General features: G+C 46.0%; 1 protein-coding gene across 2 annotated transcripts in view; it reads left to right on the forward strand.

The window, feature by feature from the left end:
* The window catches only part of SCRN1 (secernin 1), a 62660-nt gene that overhangs the window by 19615 nt on the left and 15286 nt on the right, over positions 1–27759 (forward strand). For both annotated transcript variants that reach the window (XM_077775331.1, XM_077775330.1), the window contains 4 exons: positions 4889–5048; positions 19847–20028; positions 24116–24318; positions 27449–27643. In XM_077775331.1, coding sequence (XP_077631457.1) covers positions 4890–5048; positions 19847–20028; positions 24116–24318; positions 27449–27643 — 739 coding nt within the window. In that variant the 5' untranslated portion in view covers position 4889. The remainder of the gene's footprint in view (positions 1–4888; positions 5049–19846; positions 20029–24115; positions 24319–27448; positions 27644–27759) is intronic.

The following is a 27759-nucleotide window of genomic DNA, read 5'->3' on the forward strand; positions in this document are numbered from 1 at the left end:
TCAAGGGAAAAGGAATTGGGGGCTTTGATCACCTTTAGCTTCTGGAGAAAGAGCTGGCTTAAACTCAGTCCACCTGGTGAGTTCAGTAGCTACTTTCTAGTGTTTGTTTTCTTGGGTCTTCTCAAAATGTACTACCTCCTCTTTGGTAATTCAGTTTATTTGGTAATTCAGTTTATATTTTGTCATTAGGATATGTGGAGGGCTTCACAAAGAAGCACTTAAGGGGTTATTGGAAGGCTTAATGTGAAAATCTTCATTTCTGGGCTTATTGGGAGGTTATAAGGCTGCTCTGTCCAATAGCATTCCTATTACTTGGTAATAAAATGTGTGGCTATTTACATTTAAACTAATTAAGGTTTTTAATAAAAATTTAGTTCCTTAAACACACTATGAGGCTAATGGCTGCCGTATTGGACATTGGAGATAGAACAATTTCCATCAATGGAGAATACTCTTTCAGGCAGCATTGATCTAAAGAGTGGAAAAGGATCCAGCTAAATCATCTCTGAGGCTAGTGTCTAGAATGGTGATCCAGGAAAAATAAATGGACAATTAGCCTTGGCTGGTTTGCTACTGGGTGTGTTACACAGTTTGCTGGTTCATTTAGCATTAAAAAACTAGACATTAAAATTCTGCCTCCTTCTGTCATCCCCAGTCTTTTACAAGGTTCAGTGGCAAAGCCAGCCTCTCTGGGCCCACACACCCCTGGGCTTGTGTTGCCTACATCCAGGTCATGGTCACGTGACTCATACGTCTTGCTGACCAAGCAGATGTCCTGGCTGAAGCATAGAACAGGGGCTTGTCAAAGCCCTGTGAGTTTTATTTGTTTTCTACAGATACATCTCATAAATGCAAGAGCAGTGGCTTCCTACAAATTTTAAGATCCAAATAAAGTAAGGTTCTGCTCATAGATGAGACACCAACACTTTTTTTTTAATGTTTTATTTATATCTGAGAGAGAGAGAGAGGCAGCATGAGCAGGGGAGGGTCAGAGAGAGAGGGAGATACAGAATCCGAAGCAGGCTCCAGGCCCTGAGCTGTCAGCACAGAGCCCGATGCAGGGCTTGAACTCACGAACCGTGAGATCATGACCTGAGCCAAAGTCAGACACTTAACTGACTGAGCCACCCAGGCGCCCCAAGACACCAACACTTTTGAAGTGACCCAATGATAGGGGAGGAAAGGGAGTCCTATCACATACGAAAGGCATTTCAAGCACAAGTAAATGCCCCTTTTCTCCATCTGATCTTCTGGATTTGTTTCACTTTATTTGGCTCAGCCAGCAATTTTTCCCACCCTCAAATTCTAGAAACTCACTATTAAGGCATTTTATCTTATAATGCTTCTAGGTCTTTCTTACACATACAGAGTTTGGTTTATTTTGTCCTACTTCTCAAGTCTGAAGATAATGCAGTTTTTGTGAAAATAGAAAAGGATCATTGGAGAAGGAACTGGAGTCTTTTTTGTTTTGTTTTGTTTTTTAATCTTCCTGCTTGTTCTTTCTCACAAAGTGGGTGGGGGTAGTTTTCTGAACTAGGAGGGAATTATTTTTATTTTTATTTGTTAAATATAATTTATTGTCAAATTGGCTTCCATTCAGCACCCAGTGCTCATCCCGACATGTTTTCTCCTCCAGAGCTCTGGGCTCCTCCACTTCTTGGCGCCCTTGGTGCCCAGTGTAGGGAAGGCCTTTCGACAGCCCAGGGGGTGCATGCACAGACTAACCTGAAGCCTGGATGCAGACATGGCACTAGGGTCCCTCACATAGATGTTGCTGACTCTGTGATTGGATAACTGCTCCAGTTATGAGCGAGGTGGATTTGACTGGCTCGTTTCATAGAAATTTTGAGATGCTTCTCTATTTGAACAGTCAAAACCCAAAGAGAGTATCTTACCCTCACGTAGCTTTCACAGTTTGTGAAATATGTTCTCAAGCATCATGTCCTTTGATACTCATAATAAACGTATGGGCTGGAGCAAAACAGTTGCAGAAGAGAAAACCTAGGCCCAGAGAGGGAAAGTGACATGCTCGGGCTCACACAGCAGGAGGTGGTGCGACTGAGATTTGAATCCCAGTGGCTTTGCCGGGATCATTGCTTTATTTCTCACTTATATTTTGGAATCCTAAAAGAAAACACATTTCATTTTTTTTTTTGCTGTCTACAAGTAACTCAATTTATTATTATTATTATTTTTTTTACAAATAGTTGTCAAATTAGTTTCCACATAACACTCAGTGCTCATCCCCACAAGTGCCCTCCTCCATGCTCCTCCCTCCCCCCCCACATCCATCAGTCCTCAGTTTTTGTCAGCATTCAAGAGTCTCTCGTGGTTTGCCTCTCTCCCTTTCCCCCACCATTTCCGCCCTTCTTCTCCCGGTTGGTCCTCTGTTAAGTTCCTCCTAATCCTCCTATACATGCACACATATGATATTTGTCCTTCTCTGCCTAAGAAAACACATTTCAGTTGGATAATTGATGACACACTTAATGACAGTAGGCCTAATAGGCAATGTTTGTTGAGTGCCTGTGATAGGGATTTGGGAAAGGGGCTGCTGGAGTTGCGCGGCTTGGGTTCTGCCCTCAGGCGTCCTTATTTGAAACATTTGAAGCAGTAAATGTACAAACAACAAATGTACATCATCCTAGAACAAACTGGAGGCCTCAGTGCTGATGGATGCTGGGAAAATGACAGTCCTTTGTAGAAGGCGTCCTGAAAAGGAAGAGATTTTGAATCAGATCCTGAAGGAAATGCACAGACTTTGGGGAGGGAGTTCTAGCCAGGTGCGGCATGGTGGTGAGAAAGGGTTGTAGAAGGGCGCCTGGGTGGCTCAGTCGTTTGAATGGCTGACTTCACCTCAAGTCATGAGCTCGTGGTCTGTGGGTTCAAGCCCCACATAGAGCTCTGTGCTGATGGCTCAGAGCCTGGAGCCTGCTTGGGATTCTGTGTCTCCCTCTCTCCCTGCCCCTCCCCTGTTCATGCTCTGTTTCTGTCTCTCTCAAAAATAAATAAACATTAAAAAAAAAAAACAGAAAGAGTTGTAGAGAGTTGGCTTCAGTTTTAAGAAAGAAGGAAAGAGCACTTGTTTCTTATTTTTCGAAAATCTACCCTGCAGAAGACAGTGGTTCAAAAGACACGTGGTTTCCCTGCTTTCATCTTGCTTCGACTTTGGGGGGAAAGAACAAATATTGACTGTTGGTAATAAAATCATTACATAAATATTTCAGATTGAGACTGCTATAAAGGAAAAGGATGGGGTTCTATGAGAGCTTACAATACAGTGAAATAAATTTGACTGACTTTTTTTATGTGAAGGAGTAGGAGTCAACTAGGCAAATGGTTTTGGTATAAGGAGCAGAGAGGAGTGCTCAGGAACAGGGGCGAAGCACATGCAAAGGCCCTGGGAGGGTTGGAGGGGCTGGGAAAAGGTCTGTGTGCTGGAGTTGAGAGATTGGTGAGTGGCATGAGATGGGGCTGAGGAGGCGGCACGAGCTTGACCAGATTTTGGTCTTTATTCTAAGAACCGTGGGAAACCGCTGAAGGATTTTAAGCAGGGTGACCCAACTGACATGATCAAATTGTCCTTTAAAAGATCACTTTGGGGGCGCCTGGGTGGCTCAGTCGGTTGAACATCCGACTTAAGCTCACGGTTCACGGTTCGTGAGTCCGAGCCCCATATTGGGCTGCGTGCTGACAGCTCAGAGCCTGGAACCTACTTCAGATTCTGTGTCTCCCTCTCTCTCTGCCCGTCCCCTGCTCCCACTCGGTCTCTCTCTCTCTCTCAAAAATAGATAAACATTAAAAAAAGTAAAAGAAAAAGATCACTTTGGCTGCCACGTGCCAGTGTTTTGGAGGGGGCATGATAGTGTTGTGCAATAAGCTCTTACTCCTGGTGGGGATCCAGGCTAGTGATGGAGGCTTGGTGCAGAGTGGTGGTAGTGGAGATGGGGAAGAGCGGATAGTTTCCAAAGAGATTTACAAGATCGAATCTACAGGTGGAATTTCGTGGTAGGTTAGGTAACAGAGAAGCAGATGGAACGGGTAGTTTTTGAGCTCCAGATGTTCCAGTGGGACAGATAGTTCATTGGATGGCGAGTGAGATAGAGACCCGTGGGAAGGGACTCAGTTTAGGGAAGAAGGTGGTGCAGTCAGCTTTGGGTAGCAAAAAGGCATTTGGGCCTCTGGGTCGGGAGATCAAGGAGAGAACAGAGCTGGAATCAGAAGTGTAGGTCATGGCCACATAAGTGACCAATGGGCATGGATGGGTTTTCCCAGGAAGAAAAGAGCATTAAATGAGGGAGGAAGGATCAAGCAGTGAGGATGCTCAATGGCCAGGTGGAAGAGAACAAGCCAGCCCAGGAGCACTGGAGAGGCTGGAGGAAAACCAAGAGATTCCTGAGTGTTATGTCATTGAGGTAGAGTAAAAATACATAAAATAGGGAGAGTATCTTTCACTTTATCACTAGCCCCGTCTCCCCATCACCACCCCAAAATCCCTTACGTCTCAGGAAGGCACACATCTCGTGATCTAAGACACTTGCGGAGGGCACTGTTACAAGTATATTTATTGATTTTTCTCTTCCTGGGACACATTGCAGTGTGTTTGTGTTTTGCTCTCTTATGTCATTGCACTGTTGGCTGCCCTGCAGATGGCTGCAAATCTGAGCTCGTTGAATCCCACGGAGGACTAACCACTATCTGGCCTCGGCGGCTCCGCAGTTCCACGCCAGGCGCTCAACCTCCCTGTGCCAGCTGGGGATCCCTTAATGAACTAGCCGCACGCAGTTCCACACTCTTCGCTGGTGAAATGTGTTTGAAGAACTCACCGTTGGACTGTTCCACAGTAGGGCCGCTTCCATTCCATCCCTGGCATTCTCTCTCTTTGCAGGATGGCTGTCGCTCCTCCAAGTTACTGTTTTGTGGCCTTCCCCCCGCGTGCTAAGGACGGTCTGGTGGTGTTTGGGAAAAATTCAGCGCGGCCCAGGGATGAAGTACAGGAGGTTGTGTATTTCTCGGCTGCTGATCATGAACCTGAGAGCAAGGTCGAGGTAAGTCCTGTGCTACGGTCTCTTGGTCTCTCGTTAGCGCTCCTCTGCCTCTGGCTTTGCCTCGCACACTGCTTAAGGCTGCTCACCGGTCAGAACTGTGCTGTTGGTTCTTTTGATTCTGGTTCCCAAGTGGGTGTGTTCACAGCCTTAGAAACGGGATCACACGGAGAATACCACGTTCGTTGCTGTAGCCCTTGTTTTGTTTTATAATCCAGTAAAATATTTACATGGTTCCAAAGTCAAATGTACAAAATAAGGTATAGTCATAGAAGCCAGGTATCTGTCTTTGCTCATTTACTCTACTTCCTCCCATCTAAGAAACTACATACGGGGGCACTGTGGGGGCTCAGTTAAGCGTCCCACTCTTTGATTTCTGCTCAGGTCATGATCTCATGGTTCGTGGGGTAGAGTCCTATGTCGGGCTCTTGGTTGACAGCACAGAGCCTGCTTGGGATTCTCTCATTCTCCTTCCTCTCTCCCCATCCCTCACTTTTGCATGCTCTCTCTCTTGAAATAAATAAATTTTCAAAAAATTAAAAAAAAAATTTACCTGTGTATATAATAAACTACACACACACACACACACACACACACATTTATCTCGGTTCCTTTTCTTTCTTTTTTTTTTTTATTTTTTAAGTGTTTATTTATATTTGAGAAAGAAAGAGACAGAGCATGAGTAGGGGAGGGGCAGAGAGAGAGGGAGACACAGAATCCAAAGCAGGCTCGTCTCTGAGCCATCAGCACAGAGCCTGACATGGGGCTAGAACCCACCAACCGTGAGATCATGACCTGAGCCGAAGTCAGACGCTCAGCTGACTGAGCCACCCAGGCGCCCCTCCTTTTCTTTCTTGAGTGGCCAGCGTGCCATGTACACTTTTCTCTACTTTGCTTTTTTCAACTTAACTCATGTCTTGGAGATCGCTCCATACGATAAATAGGGATAGTGTTCATTCCTCATTTAGAGTTGTGGAGTGTTGGATTCTATGGATGTATCATAGTTGAATCGGTCTGCTGTTGCTGGACATTTGGGTTGTTTTCCAGTCTTTCGCTATTGCAAATGTCTTGTTGTATTTTGAAGTGAGTAATAGCCTGGTGTATCTGTCATAGTAACTGGTCTTGGTTTATGTATTTGTATCATGTTCAAAAATGAGCCATCTATTCCTATTTTGAGTGCTTAAAAATCCGTTTTTTTCAGCCTAGAATGGGATTGTTGGATCACATAGTAGGAATGTAATATTTTGGATATTATCAAATTTCCTTCTGTAGGTGGTTTACTCTTACATTTCTACTGGCATTGTGACAATGCATTTCTCCATATTCCCAGAGTGTGTTGTCAGACTTTCATGATGGCTATTTTATGTCCACTTTAGTCTGCTCTTCCACTAAATTCTTTCATTGGTGGTGTCAGCCTTTATCATTGCTTCTGTTCGGTTTTCCAGGTAATTTTGTTATCAACACCTGCAAATAGAGAGAGTTTGATTGTTCTTACGTCTCTGTTTTCTTTCTTTTTAAAAATTTTTTTTAACGTTTTACTTATTTCTGAGAGAGAGAGAGAGAGAGAGGCAGTGTGAGCAGAGGAGGGTCGGAGAGAGAGGGAGATACAGAATCCGAAGCAGGCTCCAGGCTCTGAGCTAGCTGTCAGCACAGAGCCCGATGCGGGGCTCGAACCCACGAACCGTGAGATCGTGACCTGAGCCGAAGTCGGACGCTTAACCGAGTGAGCCACCCAGGTACCCCAGCATCTCGGTTTTCTTGTCTGACTGATTGGCTGGTGGCTTGGATTCAAAGTTAATATTTAGTGGAGATAGCGGGTGCCTTTGTCTTTGTTCTTGACCTGAGTGAGGCAGCCTTTAGTGCTTCTCCAGTCACTAAAATGTTGGCTTTAGGACAGAGATTTATATAATTTTATCATGTTGAAAAGTATACATCAATTTCTATTTTTCATGGTTAAAAAAACTGCTCAGGAATAGGCATTACATTTTGTTAAAGTTTTTTTTTTTCAGTGAGATGGAGATAATTATTTGATTTTTTTCCTTTCAATTTATGATAAGTCGAACCATCTTGTGTTCATGGAATAAACTTCTTGGCTATAGTATATTTTGTGTGTGTGTGTGTGTGTGTTTTAATGGTTGTTTTTTACTTTTTTGACTGAGGGAGAGAAAGAGAGGGAGAGGGACTGAAGGAGAAAGAGAGAGAATCTTAAATAGGCTCCACGCTGAGCATGGAGCCCAATTCAGGGCTCCATCTCACAACTCACAAGATCATGACCTGAGCCAAAGTCAAGAGTCAGACGCTTAACCAACTGAGCCACCCAGGCGCCCCAAGGATGAAGAATTTAGAGAAAAAAAACTTTGCGCAAGTACATTAATAAGCTCTTTTCATTGACACAACCTCTACTCTTTGGTGTCCTATGTTTTGGAAAATAGACTGATTTTTCTGGCAACTCTGGTAGGTTTTAAATGAGTATTCATCAATGTGTATTTTGTTTTCTCATCTGACTCTTAGATAAAGATTTCAACCCTTCAAAATCCTTCAAAAACAGCTAAGCAGCCCCAAAGAGCAACAGAACTTTACAAGGAGCTGCTTATGTTGAGTGAATTTAAGAGGGGGCGGTGAAATGACCAGGCAGCATGGGGGCATGACTTGGCATGGGTTGTGTGTGGCTGGGGTCAGTGGCAGCCCGTCTCCCCCAGGATATTCACCGGGGCCGCTTGCCTCTCATGTTGCGCCACTAACTGGGTCCAAGCCTCTAAGCTTCAGTAGGACATTTCTTTAATATAGGCGGGCAGGAACGTTAGCGTCTCTGGTGATCATGCTGGTTTTCAGACGGGTACTCGCTAATGCTTCACTGGCCATGTCATTTTGATCTGAATGTTTCCCTCTCCCTGGAACAGAGTGGACTCAACGCAGATGAAGTTTGCGGGTTTGAGTTGTTACGGGTTTGACTTATCACTGACCTTCCCTGTCTGTCTTCCCTCAATGTTTCTTATTCCCAGAGAGTCATACAGGCGGGAACAATACTTTGATTTTCATGTGGGCAGATTTAATTTCCCAAAGATAGCTGCCCCAGATCCCATCCTACGTGCACTTCTTACAGCATGATGAACCCTCCTCCGTGGAGAGGTGAGGTTGATTCCGCCCTCCCCTGCCATGCGTCTTGGTGAGGGCTTGTGTTTGCTCTGACCCGTGTGGCCTGGGAGAGTGATTCTCTGTGTCCTCCAGGCCCGGGCCATGAAAGGATTTGGCTCCTACATGTCTCTCGGTCTTTTGGGATCTGGCCCTAATCCAGGCACTAGTCTGGAAGGAACCCAAAAACCAGCCCACATACAGAGAGCACAGGGAGGGGCCCACATGGAGAGCAGCCGAAGTCCTTCAGCCAACAGCCAGTGTCAGCTGCCGGATGTGTGAGTGAATGGCCCTTCAGACAGTTCCAGGCCTCAGACACTGTGGCGTGGAGACGCCCCATCTCTGTCGTGCCCTGTCCAAACTCCTGACCCATCAAGGTCATGGGCATCATAAATGCTTGTTTGACACCACTGCATTTTGGGATCACTTGTTAGTAGCCATAGTAACTGCAGCATCACACATAAGCCACTTATAAATAATGTCTGAAATAGATATTTTGGAAAAATTTGTTTTCTTTTGGGAGGGATAAGCTAAATAACTCAATATTTTCCTCTCATGGGTACAAGCAAGTTTAGAAAATAGACTAGATTTCTTTCCCTTGTTAAGTCAGAGTATAATATCACTCCTATACGCTGGAGGTTACGTGATGTCCCCTTGTATAAAAGTGCAGTTTGATACATACCAGAAATCGTTTCGGAGGCAGCCTGACCTCCTTTCCGAGTTGCCTACCTGGGTTTGGAGCTGCCTCTGTGCATTCCCACATCCGTATCCTGCGAGTGGTAACAACGTCACGTTCGAAAACCGAATTCCTTTTCCCCATCTTATCTGTTTCTCTTCCTCTGTCAGCACCATTGTCTGCCACAGAGTTTTATCTAGAAACCAGAGGGAAACTTTGACCTTCATTTTCTCACACATCCCTGGATGCACGAGGACAGCTGTCACCAAGTCCCGTGGCTTCCTCTGCTGCGTCCCCATCCCCTCCGCACGGCCCCTCGCTCATCCAGACCCACCCCCACCTCCCTGCTGCTGTCATCTGCTTCTTGGTCCCTGGCTCTCTTTTTCATAGATTCTTTAGCCTGCAGGGTCACCAGAATTTTCTTTTCAGAGTAAAACTCTGTCACTGCCTTGTTTCAAAAACGGTTGTGTTTACAGGATGAGAGCCCAGGCTGGTTTGTATGCGTTTCAGAACTCTCCCTGACTGGCACCCGGTTCACTTTCCCTGTGTCTTCTTTGCTTTGAAATTGGTAGACTTCATTTTCTTTTACTGCAGTTTTATGTCGGCGGAAACACGAGCAGAAAGTACAGAGTTCCATTACAACCCTTCGCCCTTTCACCTCCCAGTTTCCTGTATTATTAAGGTGTTGCGTCAGTGTGCTACATTTGTTATGATCCATGAGCCAATGTGGATACATTATTCTTAACTGAAGTCTATCATTTGACAAATGTATCTAATGACATGTGTCCACCATTATAGAAGGCGGAAAGTGTGGAAAATATTATACACAGAATACTTTCTCAGCCCCAAACATCCTCTGCGCTCCGCCTATTCATTTATCTCTTCCTCACCCCGGCAACCACTGATCTAGTCACTGTCTCTGTGGCTTTTGCCCTTCCCCGGAATGTCATGTATTTGGAATCCTACACTATGTAGCCTTTCAGTTTGGCTTCTTTCACTTAGTGGTATGCATTTAAGGTCATCCATGTCGTTTCCAGGCTCCATGGTGCATTTCTTTTTAGTTATGAAAAATACCCCATTGTCTGGATGTACAACAGTTTAGCTTCCCTCTCACCTATTGAAGGACATTTCGGCTGCGTCTGAGATTGCGCAATTATGAACAAAGCGGCTGTAAACATTTGTGTGCACGTTTTGTTTTGTTTTGCCTTTTAGCCCTGATCCCTTCCTATGTGCAGGTTTTTGTATGGACATAAGGCTAACTTATTTGAGACACTTTTAACAAGTAAAGATGCTTTTTATTTATTTATTTTTTTTTTTATTTTTTTAATTTTTTTAATGTTTTATTTATTTCTAGGAGAGAGAGAGAGAGAGACAGCATGAGCAGGGGGGGGTCAGAGGGAGAGGGAGTCACAGACTCTGAAACAGGCTCAGGCTCTGAGCTGGCAGTCAGCACAGAGCCCGACGCGGGGCTCGAACCCACGAACCGCGAGATCATGACCTGAGCGAAAGTCAGACGCTTAACCGACTAAGCCACCCAGGCGCCCCATAAAGATGCTTTTTAATGTAATTTTACATTTTGAATAGGTAATGTATTCATGTGGTATTGAAAAGGTTTACTTTCCCTTACTGCTACTCACTCGGATTCCCATCCTGTGTAATGCTTTTTACTAATTCCTTGCACATCCTTCCAGTGTTTCATGCAAATGCAAACAAAAAGAAAAACTTAGCCTTATTTTCTTACTTTTTTCCACGAAAGTAGCATGTTATATATTACTCCGAAACTTGATAAAATTTTTTTAATGTTTATTTATTTTTTTAAAGAAAGACAGAGTGTGAGCAGGGGGAGTGGCACAGAGAAGGGGAGACACAGAATCCAAAGCAGGCTCCAGGCTCTGAGCTGTCAGCACAGAGCCCGACGCCGGGCTTGAACTCACGAACTGTGAGATCATGACCTGAGCCGAAGTCAGACACTTAACCCACTGAGCCACCCAGGGGCCCCTGAAACTTGAGTTTTAAATATAAAACTTCAAATGCACAAAAAAGATCTACATTTTTTAGTAACATTTTCTAAAGATTCTTCTACGTTCGTACACAGAGATCATCCTTATTATTACTTTTTACAGATGCATAGTCGTCCACTGTGGAGATATTCTGTAACTTTTCAGTCAGTCCTCTGTTGGTCGACACTGGGCCTGTTTGCTAGTCCACAAAGTCAGTCACGAGGAACCTTGGATATAAGTCATTCTGCACAAGTGCAGATATAGTTTCTAGATACACCTCCAGGTGCAGGATCGCTGGGTCATGGGGTAAAGTTTTTGTATGAACTGCCCTCCACGAGGCTTGTACAATTTCCTGCTTACTTTTCTGTCCTCATTCCTAGTCTTCCTCTCCCTGCTTGCCCCTTAGGCCCCAGCTACACCGAGCTGCTCATCATTTCTTGAACAAACTACACATTTGCATTTCTTTGTGCTTCTTCTGTTCATTCTGTCCTTTGCTAAGAGTGTCCTTCCTCCCCTCCCCTCCCTTCTCCTTGGTAGATGCATCCTTCAAGGCCCACCTACCAACATCCCCACCTCCCTCTGGCCTGCCCTCCTGTGAACATGTACTATGTGCGTGTTCTGCCATTATACATCAATGGAAATTTACAATTGCCTAAAACCAACCGGATGAGTCTCGCCCCAGATACAGGGGTCTCGGCTACCAGTTGTTTTTTCCTGTTTCCTGCCTTTTTGGGTCTTTGAGCTTCTTAGATGCTTAGTTTACTCATCTGCCAGAAAAAGATCATAACACCCACTGTGTCTGCCTTACAGACTTTTTTTGTAAAGCACTTGGGAGCTGATATCTGAAACTACTTTATAAACTCTAAGGAAAACATTGTAAAAAGAATTTTTTTTTTTTAAAGAATTGACTAGTGTTGAGAGATTCTGCGACTCCAGGTGTCAGTTCCCAAGCTATCTTTAGCATTCAGTTCTGAATCTGCTTTTCAAATTTACTCTTACCCTCCCCACCTGCCTTTCTAAAGTAAGCTCCATGCCCAACATGGAGCCCAACATGGGGCTTGAACTCAAGATCGAGACCTGAGCTGAGATCAAGAGTCGATCACCTAACGGACTGAGCCACCCAGGTGTCTCTCTCTTACCTCTTTAATTTCTTTCTGTTACTTTCCCAAGTACAGAATGAAGGGCTCTTTTCCATCGGTGGGCTTATGAGACCAACAACTATCATGTAACTTTCATAAAAGCTCTCATTGGCATACAGAAATTATTTTTCTAAACTATGAAGAGTGAGAACTTTCCATAAACTCCCATCTATTTCTTAGCATTTCACGACATTTTAAACGTATGTATTCTGCAGTTTCCCTAGAAACCTCATACTTGAGTTTTGATGCTCCAGGAATTCGTTTTCTGAGAATAACTATGTGCTAAAAGTCATCCTGATTACTCATCCACGACCCACCTACCCTTCCAGCTGGCCCATCCTTCTAGGCTGTCTTCCCTTCCAAGTTGTCCACTCACCCAGCCTTCCTCTTTCCTTCAGTCTGTCCATCAGTCTACTCATCCATCTATCATCTAATCTCCATCAAGTTTTCTTTGCTTGAGATGAAGAAAAGAAGAATAAAGAATAGGATCCTTTAACAGAGTTCCTCCATTTAAATCTTTTTTTAATGTTTGTTTATTTTTGAAGGAGAGAGAGAGAGAGAGAGAGCATGAGTGGGGAAGGAGCAGAGAGACAGGGAGACACAGAATCTGAAGCAGGCTCCAGCTGCCACCACAGAGCCCAACGTGGGGCTCGAACTCACGAACATTGAGATAATGACCTGAGCCGAAGTTGGATGTTTAACTGGCCAAGCCACCCAGCCCCCAGAGTTCCTCCGTTTAGAAAATTACACTGCATGTTTTTGTTTAGCTGCACAGATGGAAGAATGGAGCATTATTTTTATATTCTTTAGTTTTTCTCCTGTCGGTTCTGTTTTCTTTTTTTTTTTTTTTTTTTTGGGGGGGGTTTTTTTTTTTGTTTTTTTTTTTTTAACAACTTCACTTTGGATGCAGAGTAGGAAAGGTCAATATGTATCCATTTGTCCTCTCTGAAGATGCTATACATACCACAGCGCATCACAGAGTGCATCTCAACTTCTCCTCAAGCCCCAATCCTTCCTATAGATAGGAATGTTGAGGAAGCAGATGAATAATTTCCTGGATTATGATGTTCTATGTGTGCATGGTGTGTGTGTGTGTGTGCACGTGCACATGCCTGTAGGTGGGTAGGTATGTCTGTTTTTATATGGTTGGATTTTCTATTTAAGAAAAAATAGATCCAACATTAGAATGCTGTTCCAAAAACCAATGAATTTCTTTTTTTAAATGTTTATTGTATTTTTTGAGAGAGAGAGAGAGAGCCAGTGCACGTGGAGGAGGGGCAGAGAGAGATGGGGACAGAGGACCTGAAATGGTCTCTGAGCTGACAGCACAGAGCCCGATACGGGGCTCCAACTCGTGAACTGTAAGATCATGACCTGAGCCGAAGTTGGACGCTTAACCGGCTGAGCCACTCAGGCACCCCATCCAAAAACCAGTGAATTTTAATTAAAATTGTCATGATTTATATTTGGTGCCCAGGGAATAATTATGTCACAGTTTGTGGAGACAGAAATCTTGATAGCCAAATCAGATTTGACACATTGTGCCTTTTTAAAGAGTCACTTATTTTTATATTAATAACTCTTTTCTCCATTTCCCCCCTTCCTTTTTTTTTTAAATTTTTAAAAATTTATTTCTGAGAGAGAGAGACAGACAGACAGACAGACAGACAGACAGCATGAACAGGGGAGGGTCAGAGAGAGAGGGAGACACAGAATCTGAAGACAGGCTCCAGGCGCTGAGCTAGCTGTCAGCACAGAGCCCAACACGGGGCTCGAACCCACACTTATTGATATTTTCCTCTACATATAAAGTTCTGAATGGGTTCCAGACCCCTAGTGAGATTATGCAACTTCCACAGTTTGGAGCAGCCTTTTGGTAGCTCGCTTCCTTTTTTCTTCCCCAATGAAAATACTTGCAAGAAGAATAGAAAATTGCCCATTAATGATAGCCGGTAACATTGTTAGCAACATTGCCCAGATGGCAGCTCTATTTGTGGTTTATGGGATGTGTGTGTGCTTTGCGGGGGAGAGTGTCTAAATTTCATTTCCGAAGGTTCCCTCTTACAGTGGGAAAGCACAAGTTATTCTGGAATCAAAGAGCGCTGAACAAAGCTCCGTGTGGCCACTGGGCAGACTGGGTGCCAGTCATCCTATCCACTCTTTGGTCCCAGGACCAAGAGCCTCTAGCCTTGGGTAGAGCCAGGCGTGTCCCCCTCACCTCACGGGAGCGTGGCTTAGCAGGGAACTTCCTTCCACCGGGTCCCCTCTCCCAAGCCTGTTTCCCACCCCAGGCCTTTGCATTTGCCCGTTCTCAAAGATCTTACCTCCTCAGGGAAGTATAAGGTCCGTCTTCTAAAATGTGGCTGACATCTTCTTTTTTGTCTTTATTTAGAGTCCTAGGAACCATAAGGGCACGCTTTCAAAAACCAGTAGCCGGCAAACCACTGGGTTAATGAAGACACAAACAAACCCCTAAAACCTCAGTAATCATGAGCCATGCTGCTTTAGAGTTGCATATTTTCTAAAACTAAAAATATTCCTCCAAAGCATCCCATTTTCCCTGCTTTTTATTTCCCCCTCCCCCCTCCCTGGCAAGTCTGGCTGAGTCATCAGCTCCTTGCAGAGTGCTTTTCACTGGTGGTGCCAGGGCTGTGTTCGCCATCTGAGTACAGTAGGAAAGCACAATGGTTGCATTTCATTAATTGAAACGTCTATTGTGTGAGTGTATCTCTTCCCCTTTCACTGGGTGATATCCAGGAAGAGTGTGTGTTGGAATGTGCAAGGGGTAGGCCCCAGTGTGAGCTGATTTTGCTTTTTCGGTTTTGACACAATCACAGAAAATAATAAAGGGCTTGCTCTGCAGAAGAATTGTTTTGTGTCACCATCTCCAGGGCTTTGTCAAGCAAGGCTCATCTCTTCTATCCTCCAACCTGGCTCGTGTCCCCCGGAGCCACCTGAAAGGGGCGCCTGGGTGGCCCAGTCGGTAGAGCGTCCGACTTCAGCTCAGGTCATGATCTCACGGTTCGTGGGTTCAGCCCCACGTCGGGCTCTGTGCTGATAGCTAGCTCAGAGCCTGGAGCCTGCTTCAGATTCTGTGTCTCCCTCTCTCTCTGACCCTCCCCTGCTCATGCTCGCTCGCTCTCGCTCTCTCTCTCTCTCTCACAAATAAATTTTAAAAAACATTTAAAAATTTAAAAAAAAAAAGAGTGACAGGTTCAGTGCAGGCAGTACCTTTAAAACCTCAGTGATTAGCAGTAGGCAGGGCTGACATTTACAAGTGTGCCTCACCGTGCTCCCTGCTCTTACATTCTTATATTGTTATGCAGCCTTGGCCTCCAGAAGTCACACCAGCTGACAGATTTGTTTTATTAAAGGCTGGTTGGGAGTGGCCCTGGGGCAGCAAGACAGTTTGCTCATCTGTCTCTGCAGACCTCTTACGCGGCTTAATCACCAAAGCGGAGGCCAGAACCATCCCTGTAAAGATTGATCTTTTTGAGTGGTGAATGTGTCCTTTTCCCTTTTTGTTTTCCATAGAAATCTGGCAAGGAATTTTGACTTGAGGAACTAAATTGCTTTTGTCAGGCTGAAAGAACATGTCAGGTGCTGTTTGGATTTTTTTTTTGTCCCTTGATGAGGCCTGCTCTGCTGCCTGGAATCCCATCCCACGTATCGTCTGCCTCCTCATTAATGATGTGGCAATTGTGAAGGTCGGTGAATTGTATTAAAAAAAAAAAATGACGGGGGCACCTGGGTGGCTCAGTCGGTTAAGCGTCTGACTTTTGGTGTTGGCTCAGGTCATGAAGTCACAGTTTGTGAGTTCAAGCCCCATGTCGGGCTCTGTGCTGACAGTGCCGAGCCTGCTTGGAATTCTCTCTCTCCCCCTCTCTCTCTGCCCCCCTCCCCTGCTCTCCCTCTCTCTCAAAATAAATAAATACACTTGAAAAAAAAAGAAAGAAAGAACTGCCTGCAGAGTTCATGTTCTAATGGCTGACTTTACAAAGTTTAGCTAATTACATCTTGTGTAAACGTTCCCTATTTGTGAGGTTTGCTCCCAGATGAGGATTTTAGATAAGCGATCTATATGAGACAAGTGTGAGCATCCTCTTTGATCTGGGTGTGATCAGTCAGGTTTCAAACACAATGGAGTGTGTGTGAATTACAGCCACAGAAGGGCCCTTGTTAGGCCCAGGCTGCTGCAGTCCATGAGGGAGGTGCCCTAAGGGTGTGCGTGTTACAGGCTCCCTAGGGCTTTGGGTGCACACCCCCTCCCCCATCTCCTCATCTCCATACCCCCCTGCTCTGGCATATGAAGGGGATCTGGTGCATTGGCTTTCCGCCCGGCGCTTAGGAGGGGCTGATTTGGCCCATCTGGCCACTTGGGCATCTCTTTTCTTCCTCCTCCTTCTGAGTTTGGCTAAAAAGTGTCAAGTTGGCTGCAAATATTTTGAACTCCCACGAAGACCATATGGTCTTTTGGATTCAGTTTTCAACATTTTTATCAGTCAATACTTACTGAGCCCTTGCGGTGCTGTTACTCAGTACCTTCTCAATAGCTTCTGTGAGTGGCACAGAGCGGGGTGGGGGGTGGGGAGGGATGTTCCTGGACCCATGTCTCTGTCTCTTCTCTGGCTCTTAACCTCTGTCAGGAGCACCTTGATGTCTGGCCCATTTTTTCAAGATCAACTCAAATGTCGCCCATTTGATAAAGCCTCTGACCACTTAGGTAATTTCCCCCTTTCTTTTGAACCTGCATTATGTCCCTCTGTTCTTTGTTATTTACTCCTTCATTCATTCTTTCCCTCCCTCCCTGGAAAAAAGATCTCTTGATGCCTAGTGTATAGCAGATTTAGGATTTATCACTGAGCTAAACCACAAATACTCTCCTTGGTCCTCTGGAGCTTACCTTGTGGCTGGGGGAAATAATATACATAGAGTATACACAGTACATAAGTCAATTATACAGTATTTTGGAAGGGGATAAATGGAACGGAATGTGAAAGATAAAAGCAGGCATGGATTACTCAGATGTACAAGGTTGAGGAGGGGGAAAGATGGATTACATATAAACCTGACAGGCCTCAGGGACACCTGCTGAGGGTGGCCTGGTGGTCATGGTCATTTGGATGTGTGCCTTCTTCTTTCCCAGCAGAAAGGACAGGGATTGGGCATCCTTCCTGATTTATCTACAAACAGCACTTGCCATGAAATGCCTTGTGTGTGGCTGGTGGCTCTGTAAATAATTGGTGGAAGGGAAACGAATGTGTAAAAAAGAATTTGAGAACAGATAAATAAGCCTCTTCTTATTTTTGCTCTCTTCCTGCCCTTAAAAATAACTTTCTGATACATCTGTGCTTAAGAATCTTAAATTCCTTCCCTGTTTATTCATTCTTCTCAAGACAGAATTTGTCACTGGCGCTCAGTGTACAAGGGGGTTTTGGAAAATGTTGGTCAGTGCCTGAACTGCTTTTTACACGAAAGAACACAATTTTAAGATATAAACTGCAAGTACATTTAGAAGAGCACCGAGGATCATAGTTTGTTCACGGTGCTGGCTACATGTTTGCTCTAAAAGAATCATTCTTCAAAGCAAACAACTTTCGGGGACTGGGGAAAACATTTCAAGAGCGCATTTTGTTATCAATTTGCCATGGAAAACTCAAGAGCCTTTTGACAACTTCTGGATTTAATTAGCTGTCAGTTTTACCACTTTTTATCAAGTGAAATAACCTCATCCCTGTGCAAAGCAACACCTTCCATGGATGATGAAGATGCATGTGTCCCCTGATCAACGAGTACGCGTGCTACCCGCGTTCTGGCTCTTACCCAAGGCCGAGACATTATGGAAAATCAGTGTGGAATAACTTCCTGGGTGCGTTCAGTCGATACAATTGGGTCTCGAGTCAGAAAAGGATCTGAGGCCATAGTTGAGCCGATGCTTTCAGGGCCCAATTGAAAATGTAAGTGGTAGATGTAGCTGATGAAATTCTCCCCTGAGAGCTAAAGAGTGCTGTGCAATTTCGGGCCCTGGGTTTCACGCTGCAGCCACCACACAGTGCGTGTCCTAGGCTGATAGAATGCCAGAGTCAGCAGGCCCCTTATGGGTAACCCAGGGTAGTGCTCTTCGCATTTCTCCAAGGGAGCTGTCTGTCCTGTGGGCCCAGCGTGGGGAGGGAAGGGGTAGAAGGAGCAGGCCGGGCTTTGCGTTAGCCGGGCCCACCGCCCATCTTCCATTCGCCTCAACACGCTATGACCACTTTTACTCTCTTCCTGCTTCTGTGTAAGAGTTTGTGTGAAGGCAGGGTGCCGAGGCTAAAAATATTTCAAAAAAAAAAAAAAAAATCACTTGATCTCAATCCACTAGCTTATTTTCCAGGTAAAGACACAGCATCCTTGGGGCGCCTGGGTGGCCCCGTCGGTTGGGCGTCTGACTTTGCTTGAGTCATGATCTCATGGTTCGTGAGTTCAAGCCCCGCGTCGGGTTCTGTGCCAACAGCTCAGAGCCTGGAGCCTGCTTCGGATTCTGTGTCTCCCTCACTCTCTGCCCCTCCCCTGCTCATGCTCTGTGCCTTTCTGTCTCAAAAATAAACAAACACTAAAAAAAAGTTTAAAAAAAAAAAAGACACAGCAGCCCGGAGAAGGTAAGATGTACAACACTAACTGGTGTGAGAGCACTAAACATGCCCTCCTGGGACCGTCTTCCCGCGTCTACTGCATAGGCTTAGTGTGAGAATCGGATGGGACAGACAGGGAGGCACAGCATCTGAGAGAGCATTTAATGCATTAGTTAAATGTAAAGGATTATCATCACGCTCCCTTTTCTACCACTAGAGCAACTGTGAAGGTTATCTGACTAGTTCCAGGGAGCCCTAGGGATCATTGCCAGGAGCACAGGGAGCACCCCCCCTTCTTCAGGCAATACATTTTCCTTTAACCTGCTTTCTATGTTAGGGCTCCGAGTAACGTTTCTTCTATAATAAGTTTCAATAACTTTTTTTTTAATATTTTTTTTTATTTATTTCTGAGAGAGAGAGAGAGAGAGAAAGACAGCGTGAGCAGGGGAGGGTCAGAGAGAGGGAGATACAGAATCTGAAACAGGCTCCAGGCTCTGAGCTGGCAGTCAGCACAGAGCCCGATGCGGGGCTCGAACCCACGAACTGCGAGATCATGACCTAAGCGAAAGTCGGACGCTTAACCGACTGAGCCACCCAGGCGCCCCTAAGTTTCAATAACTTTAAAAGAATTTGAAAACCACTGATCTAGAAGGAATTTTGCATATGAGAATAAATGGCTGTGTTTGTTTGAAGTGCTTGTGCCTGCTGAAATGACCAGGCAGCATATTCAGGCAGAGATGGGCCACATACCTGCTTCATGAAGATGATTGCCATATATGTGAGCACTGTGGGTACATTGCACTTGAACCACGGGGCACCTCAGTGGCTCAGTCGGTTAAGCTCAGGTCATGATCTTGCGGTCTGCGGGTTCGAGCCCTGCGTCGGTCTCTGTGCTGACAGCTCAGAGCCTGGAGCTTGCTTCGTGTTCTGTGTCTCCCTCTCTCTCTGCTCTTCCTCTACGCATGTTCTCTCTCTCTCTCCCTCTCTCTCTCTCTCTCCCTCAAAAATAAATATTAAATTGGGCTTGAACCAGAGACTGAAACCTGATTGGCAAAACTGAAACGCACCAGAGACCTCTGAGCTGCATTGAGACTTGGGGAATCTTTGAAGTCTGCTGTTCCCAAGGCCTTTCATTTCCTGGCTCTGTATGTAACTGATGTAGTGGTTCAATTTAAGTACCAAGGTGGAAACTAAGTGGTTCCTGACAGGTGATGGTCCTTTCTTTCCTGTCTTTGTTTTCCAGTGCACTTATATTTCAATCGACCAAGTCCCCAGGACCCATGCCATTGTGATAAGCAGACCTGCCTGGCTTTGGGGGGCAGAAATGGGAGCCAATGAGCATGGCGTGTGCATAGCCAATGAAGCCATCAATGCCAGAGAACCAGCCGCTGAGACCGAAGCCTTACTGGGGATGGATCTGGTCAGGTACTGACTGCAGTCATTCTTTGAAACAACTGCTCAGAATAGATGGGGGACTGGGAACGGGATTGATTTCCCTCCAAACCTCATAGTTTGTAACACAGCCCTCCCAAAGTAGACGTGTGTCTTTTTGATAAGTTTGAGGTGATAGGAAAAAAGAGTAGATTACGGTGGAATATCATTAAGCAATAAAAAATGGCCAAGTGCTTACACGTGCCTCAACATGGTGGGTTTTGAAGACATCATGCTAAGTGAACGAAGCCAGACACCAATGGTCACATATTGCATGATTGTATTTACATGAAACATCCAGAAGAGGCAAATCCATAGAAGCAGAAAGTAGATTAGTGATTGTCTGGGGCTGGGGTGGGAAAATGGGGAGTGATTCCTTATGGATATGAGCCTTCTTTTTGGTGTGTTGAAAATGTCCCACTTAGGGGTGCCTGGGTGGCTCAGTAGGTTAAGCGTCCAACTTAGGCTCAGGTCATGATCTCACTGTCCATGAGTTCAAGCCCTGCATCGGGCTCTGTGCTGACAGCCAGCTCAGAGCCTGGAGCCTGCTTCAGATTCTGTGTCTCCCTCTCTCTGCCCCTCTCCTGCTCATGCTCTGTCTCTTTCTGTCTCTCAAAAATAAATAAATGTTAAAAAAAAGAAAAAGAAAAAGTCCCAATTAGATTGTAGTGGTAGTTGTGTGAATATACTAAAAATCACTGAATGGTATATTTTAAGTGGGCGGTTTATGGTTTGAAATCTATCTAAAATATATGAAAGAGGGAAGGTTACATGTCAAATACATAACATATCAAGGAAAAAAGAAGAGAAGTATGTCCCTCCTGTGGCTTCTTCATCTCCGTGGTCCTCTTCCCTTTCCCTGCTCTGCCAGCCACTACCTAGTAGGAGGCAGCAGGCCTGTCGTGGGCTTAGTGGGATGGGGGCCTCCGCTCGGTCACTCCCGTGTCGCGAGCACCGGGACTTGCGTGCCTGGCCTGCGGTGGCTGATCAATGACTGAGTTTTGAAGGAACCACCAAAGGAGAGGGTGGGTGGGACCGAAATGACATTCTGAACTGGCTCTCTTTTTTTCTGAGATAGTGAATCGCAACAGAATCATGACTGAGTTGAAAGAATATTGGGGCTGAGGGCCAGGGACCTTGGTTTTCAGTGTGAGTACACCGAGTTACAGTACCTCTCTGGGCCACAGTCTCTGCATTTCTTCGAGGGGAGCCCTTAGATCGGATGACCTCTAAAGGGCCTCCCAGAACCGACATCTCATACCAGGCAATGAGGGGAGGCCTTGCGGGGAGAAAGTGTACATTTACACAAAGGCCCCTGTGGTCCGTAGCTTCCGCCAACCGACGGATAAGTCTGTTACCTTCCAGGAATGGGCACTGTGGGCCTAACATACCTGTGTGAGAGTCACGGGCTGCAAATAGGGATTCTAACAAGGATTTTTCATAAAACAAGAGTTTGAACGCGGGGGTGTCTAACTCCAAGATCCAGAAAACTCTGGACCGAGCTCATACAGTCAAAGGATTTGAACTGCACTGCAGGTAGAGGTCAGAGTGAGACTCTAACCTTGGCTCAGGTAATTCCATCCCCTTTCCTGCCCTGGTCGTGCCCCTAGTGCGGTGAGGCAGCCAAAGGGAAAGTAGCCATGGGACCAGAAAGATGCTTTGCTTGTTTTGAGTCACGTGAATTTGCCCCATTTGTGGGGCCAGACCTCTGTGAAAGGCTTCGGAACAGGTCTCCTGATATCGGTAACTTGTGGCCCTAGACCACCGTAGCCCGGGCGCATCTGCCCCCTCGGTCTGCCGCTGTTTGCATCCTGGTAGAGTGGTCAGGCTGTCCTGTCCTCGGCCCGTGGCACGGCAGCTAAGAGGGAGTGGCCATGTGTATCGTTTTCCATGGTCCTGGCTCAGAGGGTAGGAGGGTCTGATCAGAGTTGTGTCTGTGGATGAGTGCTGAGGTCCCGCTGCAGACGCCGTACGCAGAGGGCACTAAAGTCCCACGCGGGAGCGCAAGGGCATGTACTGGGCATCTCAGTGTGGAGCGCAGCAGGCAGGACGGCAGGAGAGTGAGCTAGAGACTGCGAAGGAGAAGTCACAGCTTGTGAAGGTGGTGTGCCCCCGGCTAGGTATTCACAGGCTCCTAGCCCGTGCTTGCGTCGGCAGATTGGAGCCCCACGGAGACCCTGGGACAGGCTTCTCCCTGGAGTGTGTGCACGAGGCGATGTGACCAGAGGCTGCCAGGCGCCTGTGGAAGGGAGAAGGGGGCCCTCCTTGGGATACAGCTTGGGCAGACCTAGAGAGGTGCACATGGCATGCTTGTTTGCTCTGGATCCTCAAGATCAGATGAGAGCTTGCTCCTGCCAGTCCTTTTTGGAGAAGATGACACTGACTGACAGGAAAGTCTACTTAACCCAACTTTCTACCGAGTTTATTTTGTATCACTCTGCTAGGGTCTTAGGGTTCAGCTTTGCAAACCAGTGCCTTGGTGAATAAGCTAAAACTGAGAAATGCCCAATAAATTGATATGTAATTATCAGACTACAAAAATAAGCCTGTGACAAGAGTAGTAAGTCTATAGGGGCACCTGGATGGCTCAGACAGTGAGGCAACCGACTCTTGATTTTGGCTCAGGGCATGATGTCGAGATTTCGAGAGTTTGAGCCCCATATCAGGCTCTTCGCCAAAAGCCTGGTTTCTCCCTGTCTCTCTGGCCCTTCCCTGTTCTCATTCTCTCTGCCTCTCTCAAAATAAATACATAAACTTAGAAGAGAGAGAGAGAATAAGTCTGTAACATTATCTTTTCTTCTCCCTGGCTGTACAGTGAAGGTTCCTTCAGAAAGAGTCAAGCTGGGTAAATTGTAGAGATAGATGACTGCTCTCCTACTGAAAATTCGTGCAGAACTGGCTTATGCTACCATCTTAGCCGGCCCCATGGTCTCTGTTCTGAGGCTCTTGTGTTCCTGCCGCCAGAATGATAACTCGAAGCAAGTGATGAATCAGTGGACATTTACTGAGTCCATAGCAAGTGCCATCCTCTTTCAAATCAGCCTGCGAGGGATGTAGTACCATTTTGACTTTACAAAGGAGAAAATCACAGTTCAGAGAGGTCATGTTACTGAAGGTCATACTGCCAGTAGGTGGCACACATGGAATTGGGAGCCAGGTCCCTTGATCTCGGAGCCATTGTTTTTCTGTCACAGCGTGCTGCCGGTCACACCCACTGACCACCTCCTTGGTCCTGGGCATTTGTGCTTATATTTTCACAGTCATTATCTCATAAACCTGTCCTCATAGCAGCCGCATGATTAGGTACCTGTTTTACAGGTGATACAAAACTGAGTTCAAACATACTATGCAACTTGCCCAAGGTCACACAGAGGGCCAAATCTGCACCCTCGGTAGGAGGCCAACAAATTGGAAGGGCTGGGAGCAGATTGCTATTTCATTTCAGAAGAAAGAGGTACTTTTTGATAAGCGACGCTCTAAGTCACACCAGTAGAGGCAGGCTGATAGGTAGGAGGAGAGATATGTAGAAGAGGATGGAGCACGTCCTACCCAGGCACCAGTTCCCAGGGAGATGTGGGAGTAAATTATACATACCAAGGACAAGGGCTAGCTATGGAACCTTTTATTTCTGACCGAAATGCCCGGGTAGAGTGACAGAGGTCAAGGCTGCACTGGGCAGAGATTTCCTTTTCTGCGGAGGCAGGAGGGAGAATAAGCCACAGAAAAGGGGTCCTGACAAGGCTCGGGCTGAGCTGGCCGGCTCCCTGGGAGTCAGAGTTAGAAAACAGAGAGATGGCTGAGTTGGCTTTCACGAGGCAGAAGCCACTGGGTTCCTGAGTCTTCTGTCTGTGTAGGAAGGGGGTTGCCCAAAGACAGAAAACACCCCCGTGATTCTGAACTGAGCACGTGAGAGATGTACTCTGAGCTCAAGTGCCGTGAATCTGTTTATCGGCCTGCGTATTCCTGTATTTACATGTGTCGTCATGCTACGCAACTCAGCTCCGTCCCAGGCGTCGGTTACTGTGGTGAAAACCACCGGGTACTCAATGACTCAGGTAGACTTCCGGCTTCCTTACTTCAGGCTTGGTTTGGAAAGAGGCACAACGGCCAAAGAAGCCCTGGACGTCATCGTCGCCTTGTTGGAGGAACACGGACAGGGTGGGAATTACTATGAGGATGCACACACTTGCCACAGCTTCCAGAGCGCGTATCTGATCGTGGACCGCGCGGAGGCCTGGGTGCTGGAGACCGTGGGGAAGTACTGGGCCGCCGAGCAGATCACAGGTGAGCGGTGTGGACGGGACGGGGCCTCAAGGACAGCAGGGGCTGAGGGGGATGCTGCCTGGACGCGCAGGCGTCACCCGGCTGGCGCAGACCGTCTCTGGGCCAGATCCCCGCTTCTGGGCTCTGCTTCTAGAGAGGAACCTGGGCTGCGGGGATATCAGCCCTTGAGAAACACGCTCCTGACATTTCTTATTTTCCTCTTGCTTTCTGGGCAGGACCCAGTTGTGGCTCCTGGCAGTTTTGTGATCCAAATGGTTAGATCTGTGATGTGGCCAAGGCTGTGGCGATTATCCCATTCGAGGAATTGAATGAACCCCCTCCACAGGGGGCTACCCCTCATCACCCCCAGCCCTGTAGCTCCTCATACTTGGAATGTCCCTCTAAAAGAGGACTTTGGATCTGTGTGAGGACCATGGACTACCTCTGGGCTGACAAGCTCATTTCTCCATGAGACAGTGTTTTTAGAAGAGCAGAGGACTAGGGAATCCACCCGGAAGGATTTCGCGCCCATACAGTTGTTGCTCTGTGCTCCCTGCAGCATTTCGTTCTGAGACAGCTCCGAGGAAGGAGATGGTAGAAGGGGGCTGTGGTTGTCCCGTCTCCTCACTTAGCACCCTCATACTGCAGACGGGTGAGGTCCCAGAATGAGATCAAGGGTTTCCAAGAGAACGAAGGAATTCTAGGAGAGAACTGGCCCACGGATGTTCCTCAGGACTGGATGACGTGTACATAGACTGTGTGCCGCCATTTCTCCCCTCCTGTGCTCGCGGCAGACGTGCCTAGTGGATCGCCACACTCTTCTCGTGTTGAGCCTAAACTTGGCCTTAACTGAATTTGTCAGGAATTTTCTTCCAGTGCCTCAGACTTGATGATAGGGATGAAACCTGTTTTCATACCTGCCTTAGGGGTGATTAGAACCAAAGCTGACCTGAGTTAGAAGCAGAGGATCTGCTGCAATAGTTGGAAATCAAGCCTGTGGTTTTCTGTGGCCTAAGCCAGTGCAGTCATGCACTGTGGACAATGGATGTGTTATGTGCTCGACGTGGCTGGCTTGTGGCGCTTGCCTGGAGGAGGGCGGCTTCTTCGCATCCTCACAAGGGCCCCGGGTGGGCTAGTGGCACCCTTGCAACAATCTTAGAGAGTTTCTCCACCCCCACATGCCCAGAATGTACCCACTGGTCCTTGCGCCCCACTCCTGTGGCACTTACAGAACTGAGGCAGTCGGTGTGGCTGCTGGACCACCGAGCCTGCTACAGTGCACGAACTTTAAACTTTTTTTAATCAAAAAAGTCCTCTTAAGACAAAGCCTTATTATCCAGTGTTTCCATCGTGAAAGTGGTTCATGCTGAAAAAGCAGTCATATATTGCTTTTAAATAGAGCTTAAAACTTTTTGATCTATACTTGGATTTCAAAGCCTAGTTTCTCTTCAAGATACAGCTTAAAAACCCCAGCTCCTCAAAATGCATGTTGTCTTTCACCAAACATTGAAATAAAATCTCAGCCATTCCTTGGACTCATTGATCTCCTGTCCTCTGGTCCCAACAGCAGTGGGATTGCAATAGGACTTCGTGAAACTGGGTCCCAAATGCCAACATTCTAGGAAGCAAACATCTATTGTTTTTAATGTTTATTTGTTTATTTTTGAAGGAGAGAGAGGGACAGAGAGTATGAATGGGGAAGGGGTGGAGAGAGGGAGAGAGAGAATCCCAAGTGGCCTCCACACAGTCAGCACAGAGCCTGACACGGGACTTGATCATGAAACATGAGATCATGGCCTGAGCCGAAATCAAGAGCTGGACGCTTAACCTACTGAGCCACCTGCGTGCCCTGAAAGCAAACATACGTTATAAATCAGCCCTATCTGTGGTGGTGTTCTCAAGGTTGTGTTTTGTTTGTTTGTTTGTTTTTTTAATAGCTTGGTATGAAGAATGCCAAAATCTCTTAGGCCAAAGCTCCTTTTTATTTTTAAAAATTTTAAGTAGTTTTATTCTTGTCCTCTGAAAAGATGAATGACAGAAGGCCAACGCCCATCAGCTAGTGATACTTATTTTGGAAGAACAAATCAGCGGAGCAGAACATCCTGGAAGAACTCAATCCAGCACTGACCTTGTCTCCAAGAACTGGGTTTTAGGCCATCATGGCTTTATTGCAGCTTGTGGTTTGATCTCTCTGTTTATTTCATTCTCCAAGAATTTGGAAGATCAACATGCTCTCTGGAAGCAGCAAGTATGGATGGCCTTTTTGAGCTACAGCTTATAGAACATATCTTCTTAGTATCCTAGACAACATCTTGGAGAATCAAGGCCAAGCTGTCCCCAGTGTATTTGCAGCTGAGACTTCGGAAGAAGCCATAGCAAGCCTGTCGGCAGAGGGGAATTTCTGGGCAAACCCTCATTCATTAAGCTGGAGTGTCCTCAGAGTGTTCCTGATTCTAGACTCTTTTAACTGCACTTACATTTTTATGAGAAAAAAAATTCCCACAGAATGTCCACAGTCATATACATATACACACATGTATACACACACAGTCATACCAATATACTCAGAGATATACATTCACAGGTACATTCCATTATTTTAAAACAGTTCATTATCAGTGCCACTGGGTTTTTCTAAATGTTGGGACCTGAAAAAAAAACAGCTGAATGAAGAAGTCCCGTATTTGTATTTTCCAAAAATGATGTATTTGGGCAGAGGGTGGTGGCGTAAAATGTCCCTTCAAGTAGAGGAAAACTAAATTGGGGAGGAAACAGTGCTATAGTTGTGATGTTCCTAAGTCTTGTAAGTAGTGTCGTGTCTCCTTCAAGAAACCTTTCATTTTTTTCTATAATTAGTAGAAGCTTGGGGTTTATTTAGCCATAATGAGGGCTTTGCATGTTTTCTTTTGAATGTGAATTTTAGATCAAGTGACCATTGCTCATTTAAAATGTGGTAGTGCCTGGTCAGGACTGGTCAGACCTTCTGGGAGGTCTTCTTAGAAGAGGACCAAGGACTGTGTTTCTCTCTTCAAAAATACAGTTGATTCCTCTCTGTGAAGTTGAATTGCAGAGACGGGACTCGCTGTAAATTTCCATTTCTTGATTCAGTCTAAGTATATTTCCAACTAACTGGGCTTTGTACTCTCCACAGAGGGAGTGAAGTGTATTTGCAATCAGCTTTCACTCACCACTAAGATTGACGCGGAGCATCCCGAACTCAGGAGTTATGCTCAGAGTCAAGGCTGGTGGACGGGAGAGGACGAGTTCAATTTTTCTGAAGTTTTTTCGCCAGCTGATGACCACCTAGACTGCTGTGCAGGCAAAGACAGCTTAGAAAAGAAAGAAGGTGAGTTAGTATATCCCTTATGATTCTCTCTCTCATACCTGTTGTCTTGCAGCTATTTCAGAGAACTTGTCTGAACTTCGGAGGGTGAGCAAAGAGGAGATGAGGATAGACCTGGT

This window comes from Crocuta crocuta, unplaced genomic scaffold (genome assembly GCF_008692635.1).
Source record: "Crocuta crocuta isolate KB4526 unplaced genomic scaffold, BGI_CrCroc_1.0 scaffold197, whole genome shotgun sequence".
NCBI lineage: Eukaryota > Metazoa > Chordata > Mammalia > Carnivora > Hyaenidae > Crocuta > Crocuta crocuta.